Source organism: Patagioenas fasciata, chromosome 4 (assembly GCF_037038585.1).
Source record: "Patagioenas fasciata isolate bPatFas1 chromosome 4, bPatFas1.hap1, whole genome shotgun sequence".
Lineage (NCBI taxonomy): Eukaryota > Metazoa > Chordata > Aves > Columbiformes > Columbidae > Patagioenas > Patagioenas fasciata.
This window is the reverse complement of record NC_092523.1, coordinates 80,377,344-80,392,835: the sequence shown is the minus strand read 5'-3', so window position 1 is coordinate 80,392,835 and position 15,492 is coordinate 80,377,344. Positions and strand designations below refer to the sequence as shown.

General features: G+C 50.9%; 1 protein-coding gene across 1 annotated transcript; it reads right to left on the bottom strand.

Moving 5' to 3' along the window:
• Positions 1 to 66: 66 nt before the first annotated feature.
• PPP2CB (protein phosphatase 2 catalytic subunit beta) lies at positions 67 to 12,708 on the bottom strand. Its single transcript, XM_065837031.2, has 7 exons — positions 12,457 to 12,708; positions 4,925 to 5,134; positions 4,498 to 4,671; positions 3,898 to 3,987; positions 2,213 to 2,374; positions 1,276 to 1,394; positions 67 to 825 (listed from the first exon to the last, which is right to left on the bottom strand). The coding sequence occupies exons 1-7, from the start codon at positions 12,556 to 12,558 to the stop codon at positions 753 to 755; spliced, it is 930 nt and encodes a 309-aa protein (XP_065693103.1). The 5' UTR covers positions 12,559 to 12,708; the 3' UTR covers positions 67 to 752.
• Positions 12,709 to 15,492: the final 2,784 nt, after the last annotated feature.

The following is a 15,492-nucleotide window of genomic DNA, read 5'->3' as shown; positions in this document are numbered from 1 at the left end:
CGGGGCTGCGCCCGCCCCCGGTCCCGCCTCCCCCCGGTCCCGCCCCGTCCAGCACAATAGGGCGACTTGGGGTTGACAACGGCAAGTTTATTGGGTTTTGGGGGGGGAAAAAAGGATTGCAAGCACTTCCAGGACAAATATACAGAGGGGAAAGCAACAAACCACCCCCCCTCCCCCCAAAAAATAACCCCAAAAAGTCAGGATTCAAGAATTGGAGAGAAAAGGGGAATTAAGCTTGAAAGGGAACGTTTTGATCCGTGTTATGACAACGTGCTCCCAAGCAGGAATCGCTTCCTTTCTCCAGTTAAGTCGACGGGGGTCGTTCGATAAAATAAAGAGCGGTGGGGGGAGAAGTTAGTGTGCGTTTCCCTCGGAAATCAACTCTAATTCATGCCAGTTAAACACTAGAACTAAAAAAGAAAACAAATGTACAAAGAAGCGTCAAAAGGAGATGGAAGTGTTGTTAATTCTTTTCCTCTCTGAACAGTCCAGAAGAAAACGACAAACCCAGAAACGACGACTACTAATACAGCAGGCAAATGACGGCCGGACTGCTCGGGACGGGGGAGATAGTGTTGTAAGGAATTCAGTCTCAGGTTGTGCTCCGCGCTCTTTATCCTCTGTATGGCACGTTTTGGTCCATGATGGGGATTTTTCAAGTCGAGACGAACCCCGGTTTCTTACAGAAATGTGGAAATCTTGTTGCTCTTTAGAAACATCGGATGTTAACTCCCTCCTGACCAAGGTGAGGTTTATAGGAAGTAGTCTGGGGTGCGGCGGGTAACGTGGGGCTCTCCACGGCGGGGCGCGGGGTCAAACTGAAGGCTGCACGAAACAAAAAGCATCATTTTCACTGTTTTCCAACGCCACAATACACACCAGCCCTGCTCTCCTCCTTGCTGACCCCAGCTGCTCCCACCTAAAATGCTGCAGACATCAAGAAGTCCCCAAAATGGCAGCTGGGGAGCGAAGGCCACCCAGCGCTGCACCGGAACTCAACACAGCACTGAAACCCTTTCACCAACCTTCACACAACCTGGTACTGCCAAAAATGGCAATAGACACAGCAAACTTGGGCAGCAGAGGGATTAAGGGAATGCAGGAGCTCCAGTGGAGATAACACAGTACCCAATAAAAGCTTTTAAGAGCTTAACTCGCTACTTATTTTTAGATATTTGTTATTTGTGCAATTTAGATATTCGTGCAATTCCGGAGTGGCTGGAGCTGAACTGGACAAAGCCAACCCCTTTGGGAAGGGTCAGACATGCTACTCACAAGGAATATTTTAAAGTGTCGTCTAGTTCCATGATAGCAGCCTGGTTTCCGCAGCGGTAGCAGTAATTGGGCGCGCTGAAGATGGTCACCACGTTTCGGTCGTGGCACCAGTTATAACCCTGCCGGGGGAGGGAAAAAAGGTCTCTGTTAAACCTCAAACCTCAGTTTGTTTCAAGTTCCTCTTAAGGCCTGAAATGATCCAAAGGCATCTGTGAAATTGTAGACTTCTAGTATTTCCAACTCTGTCTCATATTAAAGGACATAAGCGCAGGAAGAAGCGGCCGTCACCTACCAAAACCGCTCCGACTGTTCCAGGGGGGGCGGTGACCCGTCACGCGTGTGTTTGTCCATTTTGTACACAAATCATGGATTGCAGCGCACGGAAACCTCGACATTTTTAGGCACGCCTTCAGTTTTCATCCGCCACAAAGCTGAACTTACCTGCCTGATGCCAGCGCCTTCCGCCACACAGGATCGCTCCAGGATCTACTCGAACTAGATTTAAAAATACAGCTGCTCCGCTGACCCACCTGGCGTTTGTCCAGCGAGACATCGGAGACGAGCCCATCGACAGCCTAGATTACAGCTTAATCCCCGTAATCACCCATTGCAGGCCCGTCTGTCTGCAACAGCAGCGTAAACGGAGCGGGCAGCACGTAAAGAGATGTTTACTCCCCCAAAATGGGGCGCGACAGGGTCCCTCTGGCGATTTACTGGGAGAGGGGGGCAGAACACCCCCTTATTTACACAGCAGGTCAAAACACATTTTATGTTGCTCATTTCCTGTTTTTTCCAGATGATTCAAGTCCCACTTTGGTGTTTACCTGTGTAACATTTCCGTGCCAGCTCGTGCAAGCCCACCAGCGGAAGGTCTCGCAGGAGACAATACCGGCACCTGTTTTTGTTAGCCCCGTCCGGCAGAACGCGCTTGCCCTACCTCCATGACGAGCTGGTGAGCGCGGGAGACCAGCGTGAGGCCGTTGGCGTGGTTGAACGTTTCGGAAATGTCCTGCCCGAAGGTGTAGCCGGCGCCGCGTGGCGATATGCCCCAGCCGCCGCGGTCGTCCGGATCCGACCACAACAGGTCGCACATGGGACCCTGCAAAAGATCAGTGTTCTTCATTAGAGCGCTGTAAAAAGCCGCTCTAAAAATATCATTTATTTACAGTAAAAAGATTGACAGCACTTTTTTCTCTGCACAAACCACATGAGTTTATTTAACATTTGTAATATGGGCTAGTTACTCACGGGATCACTCAGCATCCTTTCAAAGACACACATAAGTACGCAGTGGCCCAAGAAATTAGCCCATGTAACCAGAAAACTGCCCCCAGCTCCTCTTCCAGACACCATTTACCATCTCCCTTTGGCCAGTCAAGGACATACAAGACACGGAAAGCAGATCCGTGTGTTTACACCTGACTCGGAGTGTAAAAAAGGCCACACGAGCAGGTTTGCATGCCCAAGGGTACACAAGGGGTTCAGGAGTGCTGGGCGAGTTGTGATAAATGGAAGAGCAGGAAAGGAGCCGTGGAGGGTACAGCTGCCTGCTGGGGGTGAATGCGCAGCCCTCAGCAGCCCTGCTGCAGGGACTCACCACTGCATTCCTCTCCTGAACATTCTTGTTGGACTTGACGTACTAAAAATATGGTGGTGCCCATCATCTGACAGGGACAAACAGAGCTCAGCGGCTTCTCCTGCGGAGCTGCTGTGGAATGAAGGCGCAGGAAAAGCTCCCTGCATTTATTTCTCCAAGCCTGCTGCTGTTTCCTGTGGCGGGGATCACACTGACCACACGTGGAGGTCCTCGGGAAAGGCAGATTTCAGCACAGGACTGTGGAAACCTCACAGCAGCTCTAGAATCCTTACACCTAACTACAGTTGGAAGTTGCACCAGGCAGCTTCCTGGTTCTGGGAGTCATTTAAACAGCTTATTGCAGGTTCTCAGAAGGGTTGGGCAGACCCTGCTGCATTGTTCTTGCTGTTATATCAAAGACACGGCAGGAAAAGCAGTTTGTCACAATCCGGGAGCGTTCAAGCTGCTTGTAACACCAATCGCTCCTACACAGAAGAGCTACAGGAGCTTCTGAGCTCAGAAGGTGGCTTCTCCAAACCAGATCTCAAGCTGGCACCCCGTGCCACCTCCAGACAAGGCTCCTGCACGTCACTGTATCACACAGGCCCCCAAATTCATCAGGCCCCCAGAAAATGCTGAGTGAGGTGCAACAGCACAGAAGGACTGGCTGGGGAGGAGGGATGGTGACACAACATGGCTTCACATGCTGGTTGTCTCCTCACGAGCGTGTCTGGGACAAGGCCGAGGGTAGCAAACACCTTCCCCTGCCAAATGCTGTTCTTTGAGTCAGTGTGCCAGTCACAGAATTCCATCATTCTGTGAGAAACAGCTGTGAACCACCCCCCCAGCTTTCCGTTTGCAGATTACTGTCACCAAAGCATATTGACTTGCGTGTGTTTTGCCCAAATGTGTATGTTCATCTGCTCTAGCCCTGAGACAGGCAATAATCTGTTGTCCCACTGCTTAAATGGATTTCAGTGTAAGGCTACATCGGCGTTTTCCAGCAGCAGACATCTCAGCTGATGCTGCATTTCCTTTCCTGTTACCTCATGCGGAACCTCCTGCAGGCGATCCAGAGCCCTGATATGATCCAGTGTATCTATGGATGGAGAGAGGCCACCGTGGAGACAGAATATCTGTTCAGGGAAGAAAGAGCGATCCGTTCAGTGCATGTTGTTATGGGCAGACTCATCTCAGAACCAGCTGGTTTTAACCCCGCTGCCATTCTTTTACAATGACAGCCGGCTCACCCTTGCAGCACAGAAACCAAATTCAACGCCTGCAGAAGGACAGAAAACTAAAAGGCTTCCTCTTGCACTGGAAGATCAGAGCAACAGCAAAGACAGCGTGCCCTCAGTTTCAAGAATATCTTGCCTCACACTCACGAATCTACTGGCATCTAATGTATAACGACGGGATTCCCACTCTTTGAGCAGCCATTGAAAATGAACCATATGTGCAGTAACACCCTGCCATTCCTCAGGCAGCAGATGCAGACGTCTTGCCACACCATCAACTTTTATTAACACCTCACTAACATCTTCCCCTAACCCAGAATAACTACAGAGGCTTTAAAAAAAACTCAGAGCACAAGTTAAAGGAGCTTGTTTGAGACCGATTGTGCACCTTCCTTACCCAAGGCTTACCTGGCCATCTACTAGAGCTGTAAGCGGCAGATAATCAAACAGATCTGTGAAATACTTCCAGACGTTGGCGTTGCCGTACTTCCGCAGGCATTCGTCGTAAAAGCCGTACACTTGCGTAATTTGTCTGCTCTCGTGATTGCCCCTCAGTATTGTAATGCGTTCTGGGTAACGCACCTACGGACAAAGCAAGCTCCGCTTTAACACCAGAACTGCACCGTCAATATAGAAAGAAATATGAACAAAGGATTCCAAACAGCAGTCAAGCATTCAGCTCTGTCATACAAAAGCACGAGTACATTAACGCATTTCAATTTATAACCATCTATCTCGAGCCAACAGCGGCATCAACGGGAGCAGCAGTTCTTTTTAAACTCCCCCAAAACGTGGTTTTGCCCAGTACTGCTGTGGAAGAGCTGTCAAACCGTACCTTTAATGCCACTAGAAGAGTCACCGTCTCCACCGAGTAATAGCCTCTGTCCACGTAGTCTCCCATGAACAGGTAATTTGTGTCTGGGGATTTGCCACCAATTCTAAAGAGTTCCATAAGATCGTGGAATTGACCGTGGACATCCCCGCAGACGGTGACGGGACAACGTACCTCTTGCACGTTCGATTCTTTCGTAAGAATTTCTTTAGCCTAGCAAGAAAAAACACACACTTAGGACAAAAAGGCAGGAAGCTCCTCCATAAGCAGGTGCAGACGTTATTCCACCGCATCCCACTGGAAAGCTGATTTCAAGCTCAAGCTGACCACTGGAAAAAGAGCATGCTGAGTAAGCAAAGTGTATTTGTCTTTCCCTGTGCACAAATACAAGCGAGCTGGCTGCTGCAAGGCCAGGTCAGGAAGATCTTACTGCACCACGAGCACCGACAAACACAGTACCCAAACTAGTTAATTCCCGGCCTCCCCTGAAATGAAGCGATCTTCCAGACTTGCATCGCCGCTGGGGTTCACCCATGAATCCTGGGCTTCTTCCAAACACATCTGAAGCGCAGGAGAGACGGAGCGCTATTCCTGTAGGCCTTGTTAGCACCACGGGCAAACGTTATCTTCTTCAGTACAACTGATTTTTGGTTTTTTTTTAAAACAAGACTAGTCCTTGGACAGATTGCTCCACCTGCGTGTTCAGCAGAGCTCAGGTCTGCCCATCTCGGGTACGTGAATGCTGGCAGCGCTCCAATCGACTGCCAAAGTCAAGTGCTATTCGGTTTCACAGCTCCCAGAAGCTCTTATCCTGAGAACCATGGCTGCCCCCCTAGCATGGCAGGCCGCCCCATCCCGTCAGCAAGAGTTCAGTGCCACACTTGTATGAACACAGATAATTCACCACTCCTGCTGTCTGCTGGAAGGACAAAAATACCAGGAGACAGCACATGCCATCCTGACAACTACTACGGTTCTTCGCACAACGTGATTTGCAAACACACATAAAGCAAGATATTTGATATGCTTGTAGGAAAACTATGACCTCCACCCAAATTGCGACGATGTCCCTACACACAGCCCCGTGGAACCCTTCCCTTTGCCACTTCATGCGTTATGAAGGGCATGTTTGTAAAAATCTGCACAAGGGCAGATTTCTTCTTTTTTGCCTAAACTACCGGAAAATAAGTATTCCTGAGCTTCAATTGACTATCGTGGCACAGAACATCCCTGCGGACGCAAGAGGCACCTCTCTCACTCAGGGCACTCCACTCTTTGCCTGCCAGGTTTCCAATCCTCTGTCAAGCACAACAGTTGCACAGCTTCTAGGGGCAGGTCACACACAACTGGAAAAGTGAAGTCAGAGGCAATCGAAACATACGGAGCCACAACCAACTTCCCTGGCTGTACCCGGCTGTCAACAAACTGCCCACAGACGGAAGGAAAGCATCGCTGGATTTAGTCATCTCTTCCTCCGCTAATTACAGCCATGTAATGAGGCCTATCTGCATTACCTTATTATCCTTATCAAGTATCATGATTGTTTTGCTGCTTCCAGCCCATCAGCTGCAGATCAGTGCTCCAGGCACACCCGAGGCACAGAACACCCAGGGACAGGCCCGCTTGGATCTGGATGAACAGTCACGCGCAGGTGACGATCTGGCTCTTCATGGCCCAGTCCCTTCCCTTGGGATGATCTGGGCAGAAGCTGCTTGTGGAGGATGCCCTCGGTGGGATCCCTGAGGACGCCTGTGTTCACGTTCAAACATTCAGTTGCCTTGTCTCTTTTAGGGAAAGTGCATATTTGGAAAACATAACTGAAACCTAAGCAGTCAAAAGCCTGGGCAGCATCCAGCGTGCCACTTGCGCTGGATGTCACCCGAGGGATGCGGCCCTGAGCCCTCAAGACATGTCCTCCACATGGACTCGATGACGTGGGTTCTACCTTGCACCTCTAAACTGCAAACTGCTGCATGTGTTGCATCGCAGAACTCCAATCCTGTTCAAATGTCTCCAAAAGCACCTATAGCGCCTCTGAGAGCTTGTATCCTCAGCGTGAGACAAACGTAAACCAGTCTGTGGTGCGTTCTGACTGCTGCACAAGCAATAGATCAGTTTTGTTGTACATTGCAACTAATCTAACCACAAAAGCTGTGAGCGAGGTATTTTCTGCCTTTTCACACCACACAAACTGCTCCCTTCCCAGCTGCATCAACAGAACTACACTTATTTGGAGGCTCTGGGGAAAAGACGCAGGACACTGTACAGATACTATATATACTCACCAGCATCTCAACCACATCTAGTACTAGTCCTGTTCAGCCTATTTTAACATACTATGTGCATAACCATCTATGCAGACGAACAGGTTAAGTCTGTCATTTAAGCGCAGCAGAGCTGTTTCAGACCAGGCCTGGGAGCTGAGCTCGGCTGGCCGCACAAGTTTGCCCTCACGTGACTTTCTAACGCAGGACAAAAGCTTTAACATCTTCAGCGTCAGTAAAAACACTCTAGAAAAGCTGCAACTTATGCAGTGCACTCTGCTTGGACATTTCACTGTGCAGAGCTAACCCCAAAGTCAAATGGCTTCAAATAACAAAAGCACCATTACAAAACAAGGATAGCAAACTCTGATGCAAGCGAGCTGCCCTGCACTATTACCACTCACTTCCTTAAGAAAGCTGTTCAATAACTGCGTGTTCTAGCCATGTTTTAGCTACCTTGGCTGATTTCAAGTCATATTTTGGCTACTTTTGGCGACTATCAGCTTCTTAAGTATGTGTCCCAATTGCTCCGGATGAAAACAATACCCAGGTGAGAATAAAAATAAGCTGCTTTTAGATATTTTTAGTAAATAAACCTCCATTAAGCACAATGGTTACCACATATTTGCTAAAATTTCTTCTATTATTTTTTGGCTACTCCCGTCTCTTACCCAGTTTTAGGTTCTGCAGGTCACCTCCGTAGACTAGAACACCAGCTCGTCTGCTGGCCAGCCCTCAGTCTGTGTGGAGGGAGGTTGGAGAACTCCCATCCCAACAATTTACTGCTCGGTTTCCTCGTGCGAGGACCACGCAGTCTCGGAGCTTGAGCACAGCCCCTCCACGCACCGCCCCGAAACCCGAGATGCTACAGCGGCTTTGAGGCTGCCGTCGGCTAATCCCTCCGAGAGAGCCTTAACTATCGAATCCACATCAACTACTACACTGTTCCTATTTGTCTACGATAACTGCGTGGGTCGATTCCACGGGTGAGGGGATTACGATCCAACCAGGAGGCAGATTTTCAGCTCTGCGCTTGAAAAACAAGGACCCCAAGCACCTGCTTTGCATACAAGACCCTCTGAGAGCATAGAACTCAGCTCCTCTGGAAGATCCACTTAATGCACCAGTGTGACCTGCAGAAGCTCTTACTTAAGCAGCCATGCAGTTTCTGATCAAAACTCAACCGAAGTGCCATTCCATCAGCTGCGACAGACCGGAATACTATGTCAACAAGCGTGCTGAGGATATTAACATCTCAAGGAGCTTGGCCTGAACAAGAACTAGCTGGATTTTCACCAAATGAGGTGGAAGGCAGAGGCCAGAAGGCAGCAGAGGACACCCCGGCGTCTCTGAGCGACGCGGAGTGCCGCGGTGCACACGTGGGGCCAGCACGCCCCGGGATGAGTGTCAGCACCGGAGAGATGAAAAATTCCTGGCCACGATTCAACACAACACTTGGAATTTCATGGTTTGAACAGCGTCCAGGATGCTGCTTGGCTCCATCACTCATCCTAATTTCACCAATTAGCACAGAAGCTCATTCTCCTAAAATTACTCTTGGCTGAAATGATCCCGGAGAGCAGAAGCATCAGAGGTAAGTGCCAGTAACAGCAACGCTCCCCGCAGCACCAACTGGCTCCTGCTGCTCGGTTTGAAGGATCAGTTGACAATTACCATTCAATAACCGCACAAGAAACGCGAGTCTTCGTTAGCCATTAGGATCCTGTCCCACCACTTCAGGACACCGAGCTCTCAAGCTGCTCACAGCGACAAGGCTGCAATCCTTCTCACGCACACAAAGAGCGAGGATAGAAAAAAGGAGCTACAAAGAGGGAGATGGTTATGGGCGCCTGCTTGCCTGTGTTTAATTTAAGAGACAGTCTTTTCCTTACTGTTTTTCATACCCATTTTATCACCTCGGTCAGAAACCCTTTTCCTTGGGATAATGAGGATGGCTCTCAACTCCCTCACCTGCACCAGAACTCATGTGCTGATCTGAACTTTAAAACATAAGTATTCAGAGATTTCCGTGTCCAAACTTGGGAACGCTTCCTACTTGCTGAACCCAACTTGTCGGCCTTTCTGCGCGACTTTGGCTGTGCAAAATACAGGTTACACAAGGCAGCAAAACCCACCCAGGTCCAAAAGTGTTTGGCCGCGGCCAGCACTACCCTGCCATCTGTACCCAAGCGCACCATTCCAAAGGCAGGATCAGCGCAGAAAGCTGCCACGGCACCTCCCATGAAGTGCAGGCATCATCCGAGGCAGAAATCTCCATTTTCACTGAGAGTGGAAAACGTCCTAACGACCTTCTGCTGTAAAGAAAGACTAACATCATGATGTTAAGAGAACAAGTATGAGATGCAAGACTCTGATGCACATTTCCTCAACATGGCTAGAACATTTCTTGTATCTACATGCTCCAGCAGTGATCATAATCATTTGTCCTTCTATGAGCATTTAAATGTCAGCATGATTTTAGCTAGATTTCATATTAAAGACCAGCAGAACGGGAAACAAGTGTTTTCTTATTGTCTTCAGATGACATCTTGATTAACTGCATAAAGTACACAAGACTGATGAGCTGCCAAAATTATGTCGTAACTGGGCAGGTGGAGGCAGAATGTGATTTTTACAGGTGCACATTTCAAGACCTTTCAGAGCACAGCATAATTTGGCATACCCTCAGCAACCTTAGCTATGTCCAATCTTTCCCTTATTACTGTCCATTATGCCAGCAATTAAAACAATAATGACCCACACGAGCAAGTCTGGGATTTGTTTCACTGGGGTTTCCTCCCCTCTGATTCATTTTGATCTAAAACTTTCAGCTTTTTTGGTTTTGATGTTGTCTTTTTTTTTTAACTGTCGAGCTCTTCCACAAATTTCTACCTGATGCAAGAAGCAGCGTTGTGCTTGACCTCTTCAAAATGAGTCACCCAAAAGAGAGCACTAAGAAGTGAAACACGGTCGGTACGGGTTTCTCCAAATGTGATGTCAGGTAGAGAAACTAGAGCAGCTTTCTGGCAGCGCTGCTTCACACCAAACTGAGCCTGCACACCCCAAAGTTTCTGTAAACTCCCCTTCCCTTACAAGCTGAATGATGAAACCATTCCCCCAACAGAGAGCATCACAGAATATTTATTTCACACCCCAGTAGTTTTGATCAGTTATGAACACCCTTTAAAAACTCGGTGCTGTGAGAGAGAACACTTGTGTCAAAGGAAACACACCGCGTGTCACAGGGTCAGGGTTCCTACCTGTCACCCGGACAACAAACGTGGTGCGCTGAGCTGCCATGCTCCCTATTTACTGTGCCACTGCTGATGTACCACCACGATCTGCTGGCTTTGTCCTCCAGCTTCTCCTAACACAGTGGCTGCGGCTCCTTAATTCACAGCACAGCCCAGGGAAGAAGGGAAACCGTATTCTGCAACAGTTCGTCGGTTAGAACAGCAGTTCCCAACCAGCAATGCTCGCATCAGGGCACGGATCACACTCAAAAAATATTTTAGGCTTATGAGGGGCCTCACACAGGAGACAGCACAGCCACAAAGAGCTCGTGGTCCTCAAGAGAGAGTTTGGAGAAGGGAACAGAGCTGGGGAAGGGGCTGGAGCATAAGCATGATGAGAGCGGCTGAGGGACCTGGGGGGTTCAGCTGGAGAACAGGAGCTGAGGGGAGACCTTATCAGCTCAAGTTGCGCCAGGGGAGGTTGAGGTTGGATCTGGGAACAATTTCTTCCTCAAAGGGCTGTGGGGCATTGGAACAGGCTGCCCAGGGCAGTGCTGGAGTCACCAGCCCTGGAGGGTTGGACAGATGGACATGAGGTTCTCAGGACACGGGGCAGTGCCAGGGGTGGGTTATGGGTGGTCTCAATGATCTTGAGGGGCTCTTCCAACCAACACGATTCAAGATATAGCTATTCCTCAAGTCACCGCTGTCGCTCCCTGCTGCAGCACCAGCCCTTCTCGCCACACTCCATCAGAACTGATAGAACTCTGGAGAAATAATTGTAAAACAAACGGACAGTCCCAGCATGGAATAAAAAAGGGGAACAGCAGACAGAAAACAGAGGTTGGGTGGGGGCGAGCTCGATGTCAGGACCACTGGTGAAAGCATTTGCGAGGATGCCAGGGCCTGGATTCCTGCTCCAAACAAACAGTGCCTACCCTTGCGATGAGCACCGTGAACAGGTCCCAGAAAACATGTTCCGCTTCTGAGAGAACTGAGTGAGACACACAGGCAATAACTTGACAATGTCAAGTTCGCTGCCAGTGATATAACGGTAAAGGGAATGCCAAACCAACTGCTCTACCCTCTGCGCCTGAGAGTTACCAGTCCACTTGGGAAAGGAAGCTGAGAGCTGCTCCAGACAGCCTAACGCACAGCTGGGCTCTGCTGTTCACCCGGGGAAGAAACAAACAGGAATCATCATAATCTACGTTACTACTTTTGTTAGCACTTCAATTTTTCAGCTGTCACACTTCGCGTGATTAAAGCAAACCCTAAGTCAGCCACAGATTGCGGTACGGAGGGAGCGTTCACACAGTGCTGTTTAACTTCTCCGACAAAACCCAACACTAATCTGAAGATCTGTCTCCCAGTGGAAAAAAGAAAAGCCTCTTGACAGCTGAGACTAAACAAGACCAAGCAGCGATCTGCCAAAGGACTGTCCAAGCGACAGTCCCAAACAGCAGAGCGTGCCCTTCATCCCACCGTTTCTCGCTCTGTTTCAGCCTCCCTCCCTGCAGCTCACAAGCCGCTGTTCGGTTCAGTTCCACGGCTCATCGTGCACCCGTCTGCCTCCCCAGAGCACACACTGCATGTCAGGAGGTTCCCCCCGATTCAGGATCGATGCCTACGACAAGACGCGAGGGAGAAGCGCAACAACCGGACGCCACTGGAAGGCAGAACAGGGTCCTCCCCGCACACACCACCGCAGCTCAGCTGAACCCAAGGCAAAAAAAAGGTGAAAAATCATAGTGTTGACGACAGTTACGTGTTCAGAAAAATCCCATCAGGGCGGCGTTTCTGACAGCGGGAACACACATGCTGCGTGTCAGGCGATTAGCACCCCGGGCTGCCCCACAGGCCGTGACACCGCCTGACAGCGAGGAACCCGCGGGGGACGCAGCCCGGTCCGCCCCCACCGCATCTGCGGGGCGTTTCACCCCCGCAAGCCCCAACCCCGAGGCCCGGGCATCCTCCCGATCCCCCGATCCCCGCGAGCGGGCGAGGCCCGGCCCGGCCCGGCCCCTCACACACTCACCTTCTCGCAGAGGCTGCGGACCTGGCTCTCGCTGAGCTGCCGGCACTCGTTCAGCTGCTCGATCCACTGATCCAGTTCCTTGGCGAAACCCTTCTCCTCCATGGCGGCGCTGCCCGCCGGACCGGGAGGGCGGAGGGGGGCCCGGGCCCGCCTGAACGGGAGCGGCGCAACAACCGGGACCCGCGGCCTACTCGGCACCGCGTAATGGCGGAACCCCCCTCAGCCCCCGGCGCTGCGCACTTCCGGCCACGCCCACCCCGCGTGGCGGGCGCCACTTCCCCCTCTGAGCCACGCCCCCTCCGAGCCCCGCCCCCGGCGGAAGCGGGCGGCACCGGGTTGTCGCGATCGTCCCCCGGGGATGATCCGGAGCCACCGGGCAGGGGGTGGATGTACCATCCCTGGAGACATCCCAGGCCAGGCTGGACGGGGCTCTGAGCAACCTGAGCTGGTGAAGATGTCCCTGCTCATGGTGGCACTGGGGAGCTGGGAAGGTCCCTCCAGCCCATACCATCTGTGATTCCATGGGCACGGGGACAGGGTGAACTCCTTGTATCCTTTCTGCGCTACCTGTGACTCAGGAGCCTGCTGAGGTTGTCACCTGGATTTACATACACACGGGTTTATGGTGCTTGGCGTCTCGCCTGTTCCGCCCAAAGGGACCGAAACGCCTTACGGTACCAAGTGAAATAAATCCCTGCAAGTCGGCGCCACTTCCACCCCAGAACAGGCAAACACAACGTGTGTGCGTGATTTTAAATCCCACTGAGTTTGCTGCCAGGGTGGTGGTTTTGTCTCCTGTGCAGGCACCTCCTGCTCCCTGCAGAAAACTGAACAGAGGTGGAGAGACGGCTTTGGGGTTAAGCCGAGCGGGACGGCTTCTGCTCCTTTCTGTCCGATTCCAGGGCTCAGATTCAGGTTTTGATCCGAGGCCAGGGCTTTCCACCACCCACTGGTTTGCAGGATCTGATGTTCCAGTCGTAGCCGTGTCTCCTGGTGTTTCCTGCTCCGTTCTCTCTATGAAAAAACAAAACACAATTATAAGCTTTTGCACCCACTCTGGGTGTCGAGCCCCAAGCGCTGGCAGCAGGACAGTGGTTCACTTTGAAATGTAATAGCAATCCCCGTCTTTCTTCAATCAATTCAGCCAATACGTATTATTAATTCACTTCTCCAAATTCCTTCGAAATTCTGTGGAGCGCTACTGCAAGGCTGCCCTGAACCTCTGGTATGCATTAAACCACCTTATATGTGTTATCGTGTCCATGGGTTTAATTTTATGCGATCAAAGATAGAGCACGTGTACCATGATGTCCTGAATACAGCACGGCATTAATTAACACAAATATTAACAATCATTCCAGCCTGGAGTGCTGCATACTCCCGGGTTCAATGCCCCAGGAAGCGGGGACCAGGATTTTAGGAGATCAGCAGTGGGAAACTTTCTGGAGATTTTTAGCAGAGTAAGATAAGCCAGCGAAGTCCCCACAGTGTTGATTTCCTGGGCATGGAAAAGCTGCGTATCTCACTTCAGGCACCCGGGCTGCGCGCGTTCTTCTGCCTTCATCCCCACCGGATAAAGCAGCCAGGCTTGTGGACTTCGCCCTGAGGTGAAGGAGAAAATTAAAGATCACCAAAGTGAGCTTTCCAACTGAAAATACGTTTAAGAAAGTAAAGGGAGTCATATATATATACATATATATATATATATATGTATATATATATGTATTTGGTGGGGTTTTTTTTGGTAGCTATTCTTAAAGATTGCCCATCATCTGCCATTTCAGCACCCAGAAAATCTGCCTCCTCAGAGCCATTCGCATACACCTGCATGTTCTATTTGTCATTTCTTTGCAGAAGGCTATTTTTGACCGAATTCCCCGTGTTTGTGGCATTGCAGGGGAGAACTTAGCAGCGCTGGGATAAGGCGAAACCCACGCTCCTTCTCATTTTGCAGCGGTGGATTTTCCTGTGGTTCCTCAGCACCTGGTAGATGGGCAGCGAGAGGAACGAGTCCCTCTGTAACTTTTACTGCAGGGGGTTCTTCTACCCGGGTCACACCGTCCCCATCTCTGCGGGCAGAGGGCTCACCACATGGGTCTCAGGTGTCCCCAGGTGCCCCCAAAGCGGGGAGAGGCAGCACCAGGAGAGCTGCCTCGGGGTGGGGGGCTGTCAAAACATCACCTGGGGAAGCAAATCTGCATTATTTGGGGTGATATACGGATGCTCGGCACTCCCAGGGACCGAGCAGCGCCCACTGCCCCGTTTTGAGGCATATGTACCGTGTTCCCCACAGGACTCGTCTCTGCTCTCTCCTTCCCGTGCCAGCGTCCTTCCCCACAGGCTTGTACCACAAGGAGGAGCAGGAAACATCGACAAAACCTTCATAAACTGGGAAGAAAAAGCCAGGGAGATCCTTACGTCAGTGCAGAGGGGAGGAAAGAGGCTAAGAGAGGGGGGAACGGTGCCTGGAGAGGGGGAGAAATCCCTGCAAAGGGACCCTGTGGTCCTAACAGGTGGTGAAGGGAAGGGTGAGAGCCCCAGCCCTTGTATGGGCTCCCCTGAAATATTCCCTTTGGCTACAGATACATTTTTAAGGGAATATAAAGCACCCTCCTACAGCAGCCTGCAGCCTTTAAAATCCAAACCCAGCCTTTTTTTTTAGGGGGGAACCCTCAGAACCCGACAGCATCACAAGAGGTTTTGTTTGCAAACGCAGGCAGATCAGGAATATCGGCTCATTCCTTTTATTCCGCCCACCGGCTGATTCGATTACATCCCTGGAAACGCAGGTGCAAATGGGTCTGGCAGCCTTTGGAGGGCACTGCCTGCCGGTGACTGATGCCAGCGTCCCGCTCCTGATGCCCACGGCTTTCGGCGAGCTCGGAGCTGTAAATCCCTTCGTTCTGCCACCGTCAGAAACGACTTACCCTCCAGAAACATAGCAGCAGTGAGCCCATCTCTCAAATGAAGTGGGGTGAAGCACGGGCGCTCCTCTGCTGCGCTCTTACCGGGCAGCAGGGTCTGCTGATGAAAGAC

What these genes read in the sequence shown, in the direction of transcription:
- PPP2CB (XM_065837031.2), bottom strand. Translation starts at nt 12,558, where the DNA reads ATGGAGGAGAAGGGTTTCGCCAAGGAACTGGATCAGTGGATCGAGCAG. An exon ending in CTCACCAGCTCGTCATGGAG is followed by an intron (nt 1,395 to 2,212) that starts GTAGGGCAAGCG and finishes CTCCCCCGGCAG; the next exon opens with GGTTATAACTGGTGCCACGA. An exon ending in GACACTTTAAAATATTCCTT is followed by an intron (nt 826 to 1,275) that starts GTGAGTAGCATG and finishes TGTTTCGTGCAG; the next exon opens with CCTTCAGTTTGACCCCGCGC.